Raw genomic sequence first — 17,907 nt, forward strand, 5'->3', positions numbered from 1 at the left:
ACGGTTGATTATGAAGGGGTATTCATTGTTTGAAATTATAGATATGGATTCTTATATAGCGACGTGCATGTACGTGTGTGTGTGGCTGCTTGTACTAGTCCGGACTGATGACGATTTATAGTGCTAGCTCACTGAGATACCATGCCGCGGTTTAACATGAATACCCCACTCAGACACAGTATACTGACAGTATACCGAGCCGACCAGTCCTTGACAGGGTAACAACAAGTACCATCTTTTAACGTCTTTAGGTATGACGCTGTTGGGGATCGAACCCCGGACCTTCCGCTCTCCGTGCGGACGCTCTCCCACTAGACCACGGAGGTGGTCTCTATCAAGCAGAAACAGCACTCAGCAACATTCCAGCTATATGACAGCATTCTGTAAATAATCGAGTCTGGACCAGACAATCCAGTGATTGATGTCATCAGTTAAAAAACAACTCACTAGTACACTGTTAGGTAAAACAGGCTTCATTCGCTTTCCCAATACGTTTCAGAAAGAGTGTTTCAATTGTTCGGACCAGCCCACAAACCTTATACTGCAAACTGGGCCCCGTCCCCCAAAGCAATCTTATCGCTCAGATGATCGTAACTCCCATACTTTAACACTGGCTTACGACAATCATAGCACTAAGATCGCTTTGTGGAACAGGGCCCTGGTTCTCGCGGTGATATTTTTGTCTCTGAGGACCATGATAAGAAAGGTGACTTGGAGGTCAGGTTATCGCCTGCCTAAAACACATGCGTCTAATTGAAACTAATCTAAAATTGGAGCTGGAGATGCCAAAGTGACGGTCAAATATGTAGAGTCTTGAAGATCCCCCCAACCCATCCGATGTAGGCATTTTCCTGTTCTTTTATTGCCTTTTTTGCCAAGACAAAAGAAGCGCAAAGCGACAGGGAACATTTTAGCCCACACATTTTGCAATATGTTAAAATTTTGAAAATTTTGAAAATTTCCGAAAATGTTAAGGAAGTCGGAAGTGTTTATATGACTTAAAATTTAAGCCATCTTTATTTTTCGTCACTTTCACCGTTTTGACAAGAAAACACAAGTAAAGCAGAATGACAGAAACGAGAAAGAACCAATTAATAACCTAATTTTGAATGAAAGATATGTCACTCTTCTTTGTTGTCAGCAGGTCTAAAAGTGATAATTGCCGACAGAAAGAACGAAATGCCTGATGATAATATTTTAATTTTTTTTTTTAACTGAATAATTCTAGTGGGCCAAACATGGTTCTTATCATTCCTTGTCCTTTAAAGGGCATTTGGATAACATGTCACCATCGAACGACATTTCGGCGTCTTTTCCTGTGAAGGTCGATGGTTCGATCCTCTGCGCGTCATCCCGAAAGACGTTAAAAGATGGTACTTGTTGTTGCCCTGTCTGGCTTCACACATAGTACCCATGTAGAGAATCAAACCCGGGTCTTCGTCGTGTTGCTCGAAAGCTTTAAACCACAAGTACAACCAACTCCTAGTCCACCCCACCCCACCCCTCAACACATGTAGATATTTCTTGAAAAATAAAAGCGATTAAAAGAGTGTTGAACTGTTGAATATCTTAAATGTTTTTGCAAATACGCACGGCATCTTTTAAACACTTCACAATCCATGTCATATCTTGCCAATGCCAATGTCACTGTTAGTATCAAGGTAAAGGCTAAAAGTGTTTCAGAATTAAGATAAATTTCAGATGAAAAAGTTCGACACTCAGCTTCTATCTGTGCTGAATGCTCTGTACCAGACAGTCGGTTCTACCGCGTACAACGTTCAGCATAGTTCGCATTTCATGACGATTACGTAAGGCAACAATTCTAATGATCCCACAGCTGTTTCCTGTGAGCCCACAATCGGCCTGTTGATTGGTCAGTCGGTGACCTTCCGCGATAAAACAACCGTTGAGAAATCTACATAGGGGTTCTGGGAGGGTGGGGTTGTCAGCTACTTTTTTGTTGAAAGGTACGATGCAGCACCAAGATCTGCTTTCTTCGCGTGTGAGAACTGTAAGAGGAAGGCGCTTCTAGATTTGCACAAGTCTCTTGGGCAATAATTATTAGTTTAAATCATAATTTCTAGATTATGTAAATAATAAGAACAAGTTGTCCCTATAAGAGACTGGAGTCCTTACTGCTATCCACATATCTAGACTTGCCTATTAGGAGGATAGAGTTACTACACATCCATGGACTTTTCTTTCAGTACAGCCTTGGAGCAAGGCTAGCCGCTTCCACGTCGTCTTCGTGTCAAGGAAGTTGCTGTTTCGATAACCGTACAGAAATATTTACAGGGGTAAACAAAATGCAAGTGTTGTTAAAACATGTATGCTCGTTTACTGGATAAAATAGACTTTTGATTGTGTAAACATGATGAGGTATTTTATATCTTGCTTTTCCGGGATTTGTCACTTGAGGTCTGTGCGGTGACAGAGATATAGCAGAGAGCTTCAAGGGCATGTTCCATTAGACTCGATCGTTGAAACGGATGGTGTCATATAAGCAGTTATTGTTATTGAATTGACGAAACTGAGTTAAGTTTGTTTGTTTATTTGTTGTTTAAAGCCGCACTGTAAATAATCTAGTCGGGGCCAGACAATCCAGTGAGTGATGTCATGAGTCAGGATCCATGCCGTCGGGGTACGATGTCACCGGATGCGGCTGGGTAACAATACTGAAACCTGGTAGAACACAGTGCAGCTTAAATGAATAATGCATCTCCCCGAGGCAAGAGAGTTAAGAGTTTCCACCCTTGCCGAACTACACTGAAATTCCTGGGCTCGATCGTAGCACCACCAGTGGCTATTACGAGTTATGTCCCTTCTATGCCTCTCCTATGGACCAATCAGATTCCACCTATCGTATCACTTGTTTCAAACAAAATGGCGGCGTCCTGTCAAGACGATCTGATCGATAATCAACATCTATATTGTGATAAAACGGGTCTTACATCGCGAAGTGCTCCAGATCACGTGAGAACCTTCATTAAAAGCATGAAAAGATTTGGAAAATATCTGCTGACAACGAGTTGGCGGTGTACATGCATTACAAATCCTGCAATCGACCGAAATCTGCACGACAGTTTACGTTTTTTAAGTTTGTGTGAGTGGGTGCTACCGGCAGAACACAACATGATTCTTTCGCGAACACCTGCTAACATTCCTGATTTTCAATGATCCCTTCATGTAATTTTCAACACCATTTTGGCTGTCACGCTCAATGGTATCTGTTTCGGGAGATAATCGAGATTGATCGTTCTCTGGTGTCCATTTTTTCAACCAACCACCGACTTCCAAACAACATGGCGTTTCTTTCACAAAAAGTAATATGTTGCAAAGAACTCTTCATTATGTGTCAATTGTTTTGGAAACAATAAAACCGAAGGAAACATATGCATATGTTGTTATAGTTACCTAACTGAACGCTGCGCCTCATGGTAAGAAACCTTAAAACACACAATACAATTTCCGGCGCTTCCTGTTGAGAAAGACGATGGTCGGAGGTTAGATTAAAATGCTCAAATATCATTAACCGCTGTTTAGCAATGTAGTTTACACAATACGACCACTGTTTATAATATGTTGAAATAAATATAGCCGTTAATTATACTTCGTCAACGAGTTTACATCTTATAATATTTAACGAGCTTGTCAGTGTCTTTCTTGCTATTGTTTACGCATGTCCCTCCCAGATTGTAAACAAAATGGCGGACATGCATGCTTGTTTGCGTTCCATTATGTAAACACAGACCGCACGATACCAGTTCATCGTGGAGTGGCCGGTATTTTCTGGTCGAGTGTAAATAGCATGCATGTCATGTTATTCTATTCTACTGCAGGAAATTGGATCGTGAAATTTGTGTGGCACTTTTAATCGAGACTAAATTGCAACCAGACAAAGCTTGCATATGTGTTAAAGGGAGATGCTATCAAAGAAGCGTGTTCCGTTTCAGGATTAACATCTTTTTGGTTTGCCCAAACGATTCTTTATTTCATCACGCAAACAGTTGCATATTTATCGGCATCGACATATGAAGAACGGTTACGATTACAGTTTGAGCATAAACGTCACGTATCAGTTTATGAAATAGTTCAATGATTTGGATGTTTGCTAAAGGGGCTTAAACTGATCGAAGATATCTTTCGTTATTATCCTGAAAAGATGGCAATTTTAGAGCCATTGATAACTTTATTACATACTCATTACTTTGTAAACATCTTCGAAACGGTTTTTAATAATTTCTGATTAGACGGGAAATGTTAAAGGTCGTTTTTCATTTCGGTCTGTTACTTTGTGCGTATTGTACAGCTGCTTATGACTGTCGTGGAAATAGAAACACGCTCTTTACGATTATGGAGCCAGACCTCTACTTCAGGACTCCCAAATACGCAACTAAACCTACGTTTGCGTATATAGATTGTCATAAATATGAATGAACGTCTATGTTATGACATTTCGCATGCACGTTTATAGAGAGTTGAGAGAAAGATCTGTGAAGTAGCAGCGAATTCCCTCGTATCTTGATGTCAGACACACAGTAGCCGGGTGTGTCAGGGTATCTGACATGTCGGATCATTGATTGTCCTAATACAAGGCAAATATACCTAACAGATGATGTTGTGTACACCAAATATTCTGTTCTGCCCCGATTTGATAATGAATCATATTTGTATTGGTGAGTGAGTGGGTCTGGTTTGGTGGTTGAGTGAGGGATGGAGTGAGTGAGGGTGAGTGAGGGTGAGTGAGGGTGAGTGAGTGGTCGCCCAGTGGTCGCCCAGTGGTCGCCAGGTAATAGATGTGTTCTGCTGCACATGTTCCACTATCCACATTTGCTGCTACTTGTACCGTGCGCGAAATACGCATATGTCGGATATCGCACGTTAAATTCCCAATTTAAGTAAGTAAGTGCAGCGTTTCATTGAGGTTGCAGCCGCTGAACAACTCGAGCAGTTACATAGATACATGATTTTCTTGGTTCAGGCGACCATTGAGCGTCCTGGCCAGTTTTTGATCGCTCATGGGTGGCACAAAGGTCGCAGCCCTGTGTAAAGGGGCCTTTCTGACTCAGGCGCTAAACACACGAGCCCTGATTGTGCACGTTCCCTGTAATGTGTACATGCATCTGACGCGTCATATCGTCAACTCAAGTTTACAAGAACGGGGAAGTATAATGGGACTACTGTAATCGGCGGGTCGCTCCCACGCCTCCATCAATCTGAGTCTGTGTGTGTAGACTAGTGGACTGTATATGTGTAGGATAGTGGACTGTATATGTGAAGGATAGTGAACTGTATGTGTAGGATAGTGGACTGTATATGTGAAGGATAGTGGACTGTATATGTGTAGAATAGTGGACTGTATATATGTAGAATAGTGGACTGTATGTGAAGGATAGTGTACTATATGTGTAGGATAGTGGTCTGTATATGTGTAGAATAGTGGACTGTAAGTGTAGGATAGTGTACTATATGTGTAGGATAGTGGTCTGTATATGTGTAGAATAGTGGACTGTAAGTGTAGGATAGTGTACTATATGTGTAGGATAGTGGTCTGTATATGTGTAGGATAGTGGTCTGTATATGTGTAGGATAGTGGTCTGTTTATGCGTAGGATAGTGGACTTTATGTGTAGGATAGTGTACCATATGTGTAGAATAGTGGCCTATATGTGTAGAATAGTGGTCTGTATATGTGTAGGATAGTGGTCTGTATATGTGTAGGATAGTGGTCTGTTTATGCGTAGGATAGTGGACTTTATGTGTAGGATAGTGTACTATATGTGTAGGATAGTGGACCATATGTGTAGAATAGTGGCCTATATGTGTAGGATAGTATTCTATATGTGTAGGATAGTGGACTGTATGTGTAGAATAGTGGAATGTATGTGTAGGATAGTGGACTATATGTGTAGGATAGTGGTCTGTATATGTGTAGGATAGTGGAATGTATGTGTAGGATAGTTGACTATATGTGTAGGATAGTGGACTATATATATAGGTTAGTGGACTGTATGTGTAGGATAGTGGACTATATGTGTAGGATAGTGGACTGTATATGTGTAGGATAGTGGACTATATATGTGTAGGATAGTTGACTGTATGTGTAGGATAGTGTAATATATGTGTAGGATAGTTGACTCTGTGTAGGATAGTTGACTATATGTTTAGGATAGTGTAATATATGTGTATGATAGTGTGCTATATGTGTAGGATAGTTGACTGTATGTGTAGGATAGTGTAATATATTTGTGGGATAGTTGACTCTGTATAGGATAGTCGACTATATTGGTAGGATAGTGTAATATATGTGTATGATAGTGTACTATATGTGTAGGATAGTGGACTGTATATGTGTAGGATAGTGTTATATATGTGTAGGATAGTGTACTATATGTGTAGGATAGTTGACTGTATATGTGTAGGATAGTGTAATATATGTGTAGGATAGTGGAGTTTATGTGTAGGATAGTGGACTCTATATGTAGAATAGTGGACTTATATGTGTAGGATAGTGGGCTGTATATGTAGGATAGTGGACTGTATATGTGTAGGATAGTGGACTGTATATGTGTAGGATAGTGGACTATATGTGTAGGATAGCAGAATTATACAGGACCATCGAATTCCGTTTTTGCAGCACTACATATCTATAGATTTCTATTTCAAACCTCCCAATACAGCATCCGAAGCGCCCGTAAACCAACTAGGAGTGTATTTGTGTGTTATCTTTAAAGAGGTTCCAGGTCCCGCGTGTTCCTTCAATATTTCGCCATTTTTTCTCCGTAAACATCATTATAAATGTACTGCAAATGAACCCCCTTGATACATGTATGTAAAAAAGACTTATAAGTAAATTGATTATTGCGACACGTTTGTGAGATTATTGCTACGGGGAATATACATTTCGTGGCCTTCTGCGGCAACGCATTTACTTGAATACCATAAAAAATAGTAAATTCGATCCACGATAACTTTCAGGCCTTCAATTCGACTGACAACGTATCACATAAGCTGTAGTGCTCGAGGAAATCCTGGTAAAACATATTCGCACGTAAACTTGAGCCCGAAAAAAACGAAATCAATTGTACATAAATCTATTTTGCGTGATGGATTTAATGCTAAAAAATCCGAGCGACACGTTTAGGCTATTTCACTTGCTGTATTCCGTCCAAAAAAGTCAATTTCTTCAATTTTGGGCATCTCGCCTACATTTCAAAATGATCGAATTGGACATTTCCAGATCTGTTTAATTTTTATTCTCCAAATACACGTGACCCGGCATACATTGTAGAGGGAAGACGAGTGAAGAAACAAGCTTGTTTGGTGAAAAACGGCCAGTGTTTCGCGAGCATATTTACACTCCATGCGCAGCTTAAATTATGATGAAATTCTTCGATTCGTCCAGTATTCACTCCTTTTCAAATCAAATCAAAAAGTCACGAAAACGTCGATTGTAGAGAGGTATCTCCGTTCCACAGAAATTAAACCGCAGAAGAACTTGTTCGTATTTTCTTGCCAAAGCTAAAGACATTTTAAGTGTCAGCCATAGTTTTTGTTTGTTTCATTTCTCTGTGTCTTGGCTGAAGAGCGCTGGAATTGCTTGCAGAACATTTGTTTTGCTTGGTTGAAGTGACGGATCTAACGTGCAATGAAGTCTGTGCTGATTGATGACAGTCCGTTACTCAAGGGCAAAGATGACGAAGAAAATGACCGTCAAATACATTAAATCTGACAGCCAAATCCATGATATTGAAAATATCCTGGAGCCGACATTTTCGGCAACAGATCGATATCTATCTATCTATCTATCTATCTATCTATCTATCTATCTATCTATCCATCCATCCATCCATCCATCCATCCATCATCCATCCATCCATCCATCCATCCATCTATCTATCTATCTATCTATCTATCTATCTATCTATCTATCTACGTCTATTGTTCTCAGGGGCCGTCGGGTAGCCTTGTGGTTAAATCATATTCCAACTATAATATTACTTGCATTTGCTTAAAAATGCATCAAATTATTTGAGCACCTTGATTTAAAACATGACCAGATTTGGAAAATATCTGTAGACACACAGTTGACGGTACAAATGTATTTTTAAATCCTCCAATCGACCTAAATCTGCACAGCAGTTTACGAACCGGGTGTCGATTTCGTTGCGCGATGTTGACTGGACTATGCATAGACTCGTTTGTACAGACAAAACATATCTCCGAAATTCCAGCCTAGTTCGGCAAGGGTGGAAACTGGACTTTCATAGTCCCTTAACTCTCTCTCGGGTGAGATTCTCTATTTGTGAGGTGAAATGGGGTTTAACGTCGCGTCCAAGATTACTGCACTTATATAGCGACGTGCATGTGTATGTGTGTGTGTTTGTGTGGCTGCTTGTACTAGTCCGGACTGATGCCGATTTATAGTGCTAGCTCACTGAGATACCATACCGCAGTTTAACATGAATACCCCACTCAGACACAGTATACTGACTCCGAGCCGACCAGTCCTTGTTTTAGCCCCTTAATGTCGAGCGCCAGACAGGGTAACAACAAGTACCATCTTTTAACGTCTTTTGGTATGACGCGGCCGCGGATCGAACCCCGGACCTTCCGCTGCCCGGGCGGACGCTCTACCACTAGACCACGGAGGCGGTTTGTTAGCCAATAATAAGTGAAATAATGTTATAATTGTTAAAAGCATGGCACCAAAGGTTATATATAGTTTAGTTTTTCCAATACAGCAACGGGTATGTGCACCCCTTCTGAGTCTCTCAGAGACTGTCTGTCTGTCTCTCTGACTGTCTGTCTGTCTCTCTCTCTTTCTCCATCTATCTGTCTGTATCAATCCGTTGTTTATGGAAAAGTTGAATAGATATCGACAATAGCTCGATCTTGCATGTTACCATTTATTTAGAAGTTGAATATGTAATTTTATACTATATGTCATCGTGTCACCCGCCTCTCATCCTATCAAGTATTTAGTCTCGCATTCCACGATCTATTAATTTTTTTGTATGCTATTTCAAATTTCATAGTGCTCTATAACCCAAACAAGTAAAATGCATTTGATTCCTGTCTGAATCTACTTTGGTTTGGGTATGTTACATACATGATCCTTTCCCTCCAACGTGTAATAAAATATTTGTTCTTTGCCCTTTTAACTAATTAGAGTCACATTTCAACCGCTTGACCTTTTATTCATTCATCTATCAATATATATAACTTATAATCTCGATGTCTTTAGCAATATACACTCAATCATCTGCAGCTCCAGGCATTTGACATTTCATATTTGGAGGAGTTTTTAAAGTCGTTTGTTTCAGTTTCAGGTAAATTATTTTCTGCACAAGTGACGTCAGCAATCACACCACAATCATATCTACGGAGCGTGTTTCATTTTGAAATACAAACCCTATTTCATCGCACTATTTCATACACATGAGTACTCGTCTCAGTGGTGAATACATCGCTAGATTACGCACCAGCTAAACGACCTTACAAGTTAACTCTCCATCCCGCTCCTCTCTACGACGCCCCGGTCCGGTCCAGTCCTCTCCATACCACTCTACTCGACCCTGCTCTGCCCCACGCAACGCCACGCCCAACCCCGCCCAACTCCACTGCATGCCACGCCCAAACCCACCCAACTCCACTGCATGCCACGCCCAAACCCACCCAACTCCACTGCATGCCACGCCCAAACCCACCCAACTCCACTGCATGCCACGCCCAAACCCACCCAACCCCATTGCATACCATGCCCAAACCCACCCAACTCCAATGCATACCACGCCCAAACCCACCCAACTCCACCGCATACCACGGCCAACCCCACCCAACCCCACTGCATACCATGGCCAAACCCACCCAACTCCACTGCATACCACGGCCAACCCCGCCCAACTCCACTGCATACCACGGCCAAACCCACCCAACTCCACTGTATACCACGGCCAAACCCACCCAACCCCACTGCATACCACGCCCAAACCCACCCAACTCCACTGCATACCACGGCCAACCCCACCCAACCCCACTGCTACCACGGCCAAACCCACCCAACCCCACTGCATACCACGCCCAAACCCACCCAACTCCACTGCATACCACGGCCAACCCCACCCAACCCCTCTGCATACCATGGCCAAACCCACCCAACTCCACTGTATACCACGGCCAAACCCGCCCAACTCCACTGCATACCATGGCCAAACCCACCCAACTCCACTGCTACCACAGCCAACCCCACCCAACTCCACTGCATACCACGGCCAACCCCACCCAACTCCACTGCTTACCACGGGCCAAACCCACCCAACTCCACTGCATACCACGGTCAACCCCACCCAACTCCACTGCATACCACGGCCAACTCCACCCAACTCCACTGCTTACCACGGGCCAAACCGAACCCAACTCCACTGCATACCACGGCCAACCCCATCCAAACTCCACTGCTTACCACGGGCCAACTCACCCAACCCCACTGCATACCACGGTCAACCCCATCCAAACTCCACTGCATACCACGGCCAACTCCACCCAACTCCACTGCTTACCACGGGCCAACTCCACCCAATTCCACTGCATACCACGGCCACCCATCCAATTCCACTGCATACCACGGCCAACCCCACCCAACCCCACTGCATACCACGGCCAAACCCACCCAACCCCACTGCATACCACGGCCAACCCCACCGCATACCACGCCCAAACCCACCCAACCCCACTGCATACCGCGCCCAAACCCAGCCAACTCCACTGCATACCGCGCCCAAACCCTACCAACTCCACTGCATACCGCGCTCAAACCAACCCAACTCCACCGCATACCGCGTCAAAACCCACCCAACTCCACTGCATACCGCGCCCAAACCCACCCAACCCCACTGCATACCGCGCCCAAACCCACCCAACTCCACTGCATACCGCATCCAAACCCACCCAACTCCACTGCATACCGCGCCCAAACCCACTATCTCCACCGCATACCGCGCCCAAACCCACCCAACCCCACTGCATACCGCGCCCAAACCCACCCAACTCCACTGCATACCGCGTCCAAACCCACCCAACTCCACTGCATACCGCGCCCAAACCCACTATCTCCACCGCATACCGCGCCCAAACCCACCCAACCCCACTGCATACCACGGCCAACCCCACCGCATACCACGCCCAAACCCACCCAACCCCACTGCATACCGCGCCCAAACCCACCCAACTCCACTGCATACCGCGCCCAAACCAACCCAACTCCACCGCATACCGCGCCCAAACCCACCCAACTCCACCGCATACCGCGCCCAAACCCTACCAACTCCACTGCATACCGCGCCCAAACCAACCCAACTCCACTGCATACCACGCCCAAACACACCATCTCCACTGCATACCGCGCCCAAACCCACCCAACTCCACTGCATACCATGCTCAAACCCACCCAACTCCACTGCATACCGCGCCCAAACCCACCCAACTCCACTGCATACCACGCTCAAACCCACTATCTCCACCGCATACCGCGCCCAAACCCACCCAACTCCACTGCATACCGTGCCCAAACCCACCCAACTCCACTGCATACCGCGCCCAAACCCACCCAACTCCACTGCATACCACGCTCAAACCCACTATCTCCACCGCACACCGCGCCCAAACCCACCATCTCCACTGTATACCACGGCCAAACCCACCCAACTCCACTGCATACCGCGCCCAAACCCACCATCTCCACTGCATACCACGCCCAAACCCACCCAACCCCACTGCATACCGCGCCCAAACCCACCCAACTCCACTGCATACCACGGCCAAACCCACCCAACTCCACTGTATACCACGGTCAATCCCACCCAACTCCACTGTATGCCACGGTCAATCCCACTGCATACCGCGCCCAAACCCACCCAACCCCACTGCATACCGCGCCCAAACCCACCCAACCCCACTGCATACCACGGCCAAACCCACCCAACTCCACTGCATACCGCGCCCAAACCCACCCAACTCCACTGTATACCACGGCCAAACCCACCCAACTCCACTGCATACCGCGCCCAAACCCACCATCTCCACTGTATACCACGGTCAATCCCACCCAACTCCACTGTATACCACGGCCAAACCCACCCAACTCCACTGCATACCACGGTCAATACCACCCAACTCCACTGCATACCAGGCCCAACTCCACTGTATACCACGGTCAATCCCACCCAACTCCACTGTATACCACGGTCAATACCACCCAACTCCACTGCATACCAGGCCCAACTCCACTGTATACAACGGTCAATCCCACCCAACTCCACTGCATACCACGCTAGCTCCACTGCATACCACGCCCATCTCCAAACCCGCCCAACTCCACACCATACGAAGCCCAAACCCACCCAACTCCACTGCATACCACACCCAACTCCACTGCATACCAAGCCCAAACCCGCCCAACTCCACTGCACTGCACGCCCAACTCCACTGCATACGAATGTGAGTATCATAAGTAATATGACATTTTTATTAGCTGGTATGTCATGAACGGCGTGCCAACAACGCTATCCTGCTCAGTGACCATTGACAATGCATCTTGGCACTGGAGGAACTATCATTGACAATGCATCTTGGCACTGGAGGAACTATCATTGACAATGCATCTTGGCGCTGGAGGAACTATCATTGGCAATGCCATCTTCGGAGTGTCAGCAGAACCATAACATGCAAGCATGATGTTGTCTCCTTGACTATGTCACATCAAATCTATGCCAAAAGCAGAGACCATTGTAAGGTTCAGACTACATCATTGTTTATGAACCACTATCAAATAGTGATGATACCAGGTGTTCGCAAAAAGGTGAGCGTATCCTGTCCCGCCGGTGGCACCCGTCACAAACACATGCCAACACAAGACAAAAAACACGGGAACATATGGCTCAAGAAAAATAGAGAATTGTTGAATGAATGGTGTGAATAAGTGACCTGGTTGGTGGCGCGTCATAGTATACATATTAGATCGTTGTCCATAATATCAACCACTAGTTTTCCATTGTGGACACGCCCCCTGATCTATCTTGGGTTCTACTGATCATGAATGCTGCGTTAAACCATTTTCACCAGTCCTGCATATAACTTGAACCGGATCTTCTGGCGAAACAGAAAGGGTGTACCGTTTACTCAGTAAGTGAAGCAGAATTTTGAAACCCAAACTCGATATTATGACAAAGTCTCTGATGTCATAAAACGGAGACAGTCGGGCATTAGCACACCCACCCCCACCCCTCAAAGAAATAATAACAACAACAACAATAAAAAAATAATTTAATAAAAATAAAATAAATAAATAATAATAAATAAATAAATAATAATAAATAAATAAATAAATAAATAAATAAATAAATAAATAAATAAATAAATAAATAAATAAATAAATAATAATAATAATAATAATACAAAATAACACAGGAACAATTACCCCAAAAATAGAATTAAAAAAAATGTAAAATAAATATCAAAATGACCTTAAAGTGCCTGGAACAAAACATAATTATATACATACACGATAGCGTACTCCAAACATTTCGAGACTAGTTACATTGTATACCACACCATATTCTGCCGTACTATTCTTCCGTATTCTATGACACACAATGCAACAGCATGTCATTCTTTTTCTACATTTCTTTTTCTTGATTGTACAGGGAGGGTTCAATTGTGTTATCTTCCTGAGTTGTATAAAGTATTCCACTTGTTCCTCTCACGTAATTCAACATGATTTCCCTCATGATGTAACACTACTGACTTTCTGAAGGCAACAATGACGTTTTCAGTAATGGTTCGTGACGCTGTCTAATGCCAGCAGGCATTCTGCTTGGCCTCATCCGGACGTGCCTTGTTAATGTGCAGTAACAAGAACGTTTTGAAAACGTACAGATAATATGTGGTTTATAATAAAAATAATAATAAAAATAAAAATAATAATAATAATAATAATAATAATAATAATAAAGAATAAATAGAAGGAGGAGGAGGGAGAAGAAGAGGTAGACGAAGAGGAGGAAAGAGAAGAAGAGGAGGAGGAGGGAGAAAAGGAGGGGAAAGAAGAAGAGGTGGGGGAGGTTAGGAGGAGGATGGAGATGAAGACGAAAAGGAGGAGGAGGAGGAGGGAGATGAAGAAGAAAAGGAGGAGGAGGAGGGAGAAGAACAAGGAGGAGGGAGAAGAAGAGGCAGAAGAAGAGGAGGAAGGAGAAGAAGAGGAGGAGGAGGGAGAAAAGGAGGGGAAAGAAGAAGGGGTTGGGGAGGTTAGGAGGAGGGAGATGAAGACGAAAAGGAGCCTGAGAAGAAGAGGACGAGGAGGAGGGAGAAGAAGAGGACGAGGAGGAGGGAGAAGAAGAGGAAGAAGAGGAAGAGGAGGCGGGGGAGAAGAGGACGAGGAGGAGGGAGAAGAAGAAGAAGAAGAGGAGGCGGAGGGAGAAGACGAGGAGGAGGGAGAAGAAGAAGAGGAGGAGGGAGAAGAAGAAGAAGAGGAAGAGGAAGAGGAGGCGGAGGGAGAAGACGAGGAGGAGTGAGAAGAAGAAGAGGAGGAGTGAGAGGGAGAAGAAGTCGAAGAAGAAGAGGAGGCGGAGGGAGAAGAAGAGGACGAGGAGGAGGGAGAAGAAGAAGAGGGGAGGCGGAGGGAGAAGAAGAGGACGAGGCGGAGGGAGAAGAAGAAGAGGGGTGAGAGGGAGAAAAAGAAGAGGAGGAGGGAGAAGAAGAAGAGGAAGAGGAGGCGGAGGGAGAAGACGAGGAGGAGGGAGAAGAAGAGGAAGAGGAGGAGGGAGAAGAAGAGAATGAGGAGGAGGAGGGAGAAGAGGACGAGGAGGGAGAAGAAGAAGAGGAGGAGTGAGAAGGAGAAGAAGATGAAGAAGAGGAAGAGGAGGCGGAGGGAGAAGAAGAGGAGGAGTGAGAAGAAGAAGAGGAAGAAGAAGAGGAAGAGGAGGCAGAGGGAGAAAAAGAGGAAGAAGAAGAAGAGGAGGCTGAGGGAGAAGAAGAGGACGAGGAGGAGGGAGAAGAAGAAGAGGGGAGGCGGAGGGAGAAGAAGAGGAGGGGAGGAGTGAGAGGGAGAAGAAGAGGGAGGGGAGGTGGAGGGAGAAGAGGAGGGGAGGAGGGAGAAGAAGAGGAGGAGGAAGAGAAGGAGAAGGGGGTAGGAAAAGGAGGAGGATTAGAGAGAAGAAGAAGAGGAGGAGAGGAGGGGAAGAAGAGGAAGAGGGAAAGAAGAGAAGGGGAGGAAGAGAAGAGGGAAGAATGAAGAAGAAATGTATTGCACGACGCGCCCACAGAGAACAGACATCACACCAATACGTTTGCACACATTATAACATGATGATATATATCTATAACATTATGATGCATGAAACGAATTGATATTATATATGATTGTACAATTGAGCTAAAATGAAAAACAAATATACATAATTCTCAGAGTAGATTATGACGTGTGTAGGAAAACTGTCTCGCAAAACAGAGATATGTGATTTTTGTAACTCCCCTCTGATGAGTCGACTCCATGAGTCGGTTCCTGGATTCTTGCTCAATTCTTGATTCCTGTCGCACTCCAGCCATGCCGGCACTGTAAATAAAGCGACAAAACCCTTTCCATATCCAATAGAAATATCTGCAAAAAACAGAGTCAATTGTACGATTCCAACTATATCATGAGCATGTGTTTGTGAATCACTGTCAAATATTGACGATATAAGGTGTTCGCGAAAAGGTGAGGGTATATATAATAAAAAGTTCAACCTGTTCCAGACAAACCAGTGACTGATATTATGAGCAACGATCCAGCTGTCGGCGATACTCAAGTCACCAAGGCTTCCCCCACCCATATACACACCTCTTGCGAGCAAGCATAGGTTGCTAGGGGCCAACTCAAACCCGGAATCTCCATGGGGCACTTCATAAGCTTCACAGGGAGAAATCCATACGTCTTTCTAGCATTCCTTTACAGCAAGTTATTTTAAGTGACATATATCAATGTTTATCTTTCCAGAGCCAAGTTTGTGATAACTCATTGAATGGACATAATAGTTGGTCTGAGAGGCGACATCGTCGCTTGGCAGGAGTACTGCAGCCTGGTTTCCTGGGCATGCTGTGCTGGCGCTACAGTGTCGCGTCAGCGCAGCATACCCAGGGAACCAGGCTGTGAGTGGCGAGGCTTCCAGTTGGGCAGGACATGCTTACTTTTACGCGAACGGCCGGTGAAGCAGTGATTTTCAGTGATCCATTCATATAATTTCGTCACTGTTTCGCCTTCACGCTTCATGGAATCTGTTTTGGTGGACACTCGAAAGCGGTTTGCCTCCGGCGCTGAACCTTATTGTTGTCCTTTATAAGGCCATGCCAAGCTTGTAGGTTTGGGCTAATTGAGCGTCATCTTCTCTACGACTGCAACCTCGTCCTTGCTAACTTATGGTTGTGACTAGCGGTAGAGTAAAACAAAGATATGTGTTGGGTCTCATTTTTAGTGTTTTAGTTTGACGTGGTGGTTGGAGACGAACATGTCTTTCAATTAAATTGTTTCATAGGCATTACTTAGAAGTTGACGGAAGACAAAGTAGACACAATGTATGGATAACAACTTCTTTGATACTGTAAAGGCGACGTTTCGGTATAGGTCCTTGTACCGTTTTCCTTGCTTGACAACGGTCTAAGGATCTATACCGAAACGTCGCCTTTACAGTATTAAAGAGTGAGTGAGTGAATGAGTATGGTTTTATGCGCTTTTAGCAATATTCCAGCAATATCATGGCGGGGGACACCAGAAATGGGCTTCACACATTGTACCCATGTCGGAAATCGAACCCGGGTCTTCGGCGTGACGAGCGAACGCTTTAACCACTAGGCTACCCGACCGACCCACAGTATTAAAGAAGTTGTTATCCATAAATTTTGTCAACTTTGTCATGTCTTACAATGCATTTTTTTCTCACAAATAAGCGGCCTTCACCTTGTCGTTAACATAGACTGGATACCATTTTTATTTTTCCCTGGGATTTAACTTGATATCTAATTATATTGTCAGAAATATTTTCGTATTGATTTTTTCAACCTGTAATTTCAATACATATTATCAGATATTTTCAAATCAGCTACGTTCAGTCGATAATGATTAATATGTTGACGATGCAAGATCATACATTCAAAATTTGGCTTTATTTTAAATTCTGTTTAATACAGGGAAACAAGTGTAGACAAGTAAGGATAAGAATTTATGGATGAACTTCTGTATTACAATTAAGAGCGACGTGTCGGTGTAAGTTCTAACACTGTTATCAAACAAGTGACTTAGTACTTAGTACTCCATCTTCTAAATGCCTATCAAAGAATTAATTCTAGACAGTTTGCCGTTCATTACCGTGCATTTTGTTAAAATATTGGCCGTAATACAATGGTAGACTAACATCTAGCCTCAAAAATGAATATATTTTACAGAAAAAAAACAGTTGCTAACTTATAGTCATCAAATGTAATACATAGGAGCCCAGAGACTTTCTTCATTTTCTGAAACTGATACTGCAGTAATCTAGACTTGCCAAACATAATAGACTGTATTGGATAGATTTGATAGGCTATACAAATGGGAACTCGCGGGATAACAGGTTACTAAAATATATCGCGTAAAAAATGACAATCACAAAATAAACTGGATGCAACGCAAAAATTGCAATGAACAAGCCTGTCACAATACGTGATGTAGTGGTGGGCTCGCTTTCGTTACGTTCTTGGTTGGGAACACTACCTCGGTGTACAATATGTAAGGGAGCTCCCCGTCAATAGTGACGTCACAGGCAGTGGCACGCGTCAATGGGTGATCATGGATATATTTCAACATAACACAAAACAATATACGGCCAAAAACGTCACG

General features: G+C 44.1%; 1 protein-coding gene across 1 annotated transcript; it reads left to right on the forward strand.

Annotated features, from left to right (window-relative positions):
* The first annotated feature begins 12,834 nt into the window (after window positions 1–12,834).
* On the forward strand, window positions 12,835–15,097 carry LOC139446551 (uncharacterized). Its single transcript, XM_071227851.1, has 3 exons — window positions 12,835–12,858; window positions 14,024–14,542; window positions 14,594–15,097. Exons 1-3 carry the CDS (start codon window positions 12,835–12,837, stop codon window positions 15,095–15,097), a joined length of 1,047 nt encoding a protein of 348 aa, XP_071083952.1.
* The last annotated feature ends 2,810 nt before the right edge of the window (window positions 15,098–17,907 follow it).

The sequence above is a fragment of the Haliotis cracherodii genome, unplaced genomic scaffold, assembly GCF_022045235.1.
Source record: "Haliotis cracherodii isolate W230 unplaced genomic scaffold, xgHalCrac1.p SCAF_6, whole genome shotgun sequence".
NCBI lineage: Eukaryota > Metazoa > Mollusca > Gastropoda > Lepetellida > Haliotidae > Haliotis > Haliotis cracherodii.

What these genes read in the sequence shown, in the direction of transcription:
- LOC139446551 (XM_071227851.1), top strand. Translation starts at nt 12,835, where the DNA reads ATGATACCAGGTGTTCGCAAAAAG. An exon ending in TACCAGGTGTTCGCAAAAAG is followed by an intron (nt 12,859 to 14,023) that starts GTGAGCGTATCC and finishes AATAAATAGAAG; the next exon opens with GAGGAGGAGGGAGAAGAAGA. An exon ending in AAGAGGAAGAGGAAGAGGAG is followed by an intron (nt 14,543 to 14,593) that starts GCGGAGGGAGAA and finishes GAGGAGTGAGAG; the next exon opens with GGAGAAGAAGTCGAAGAAGA.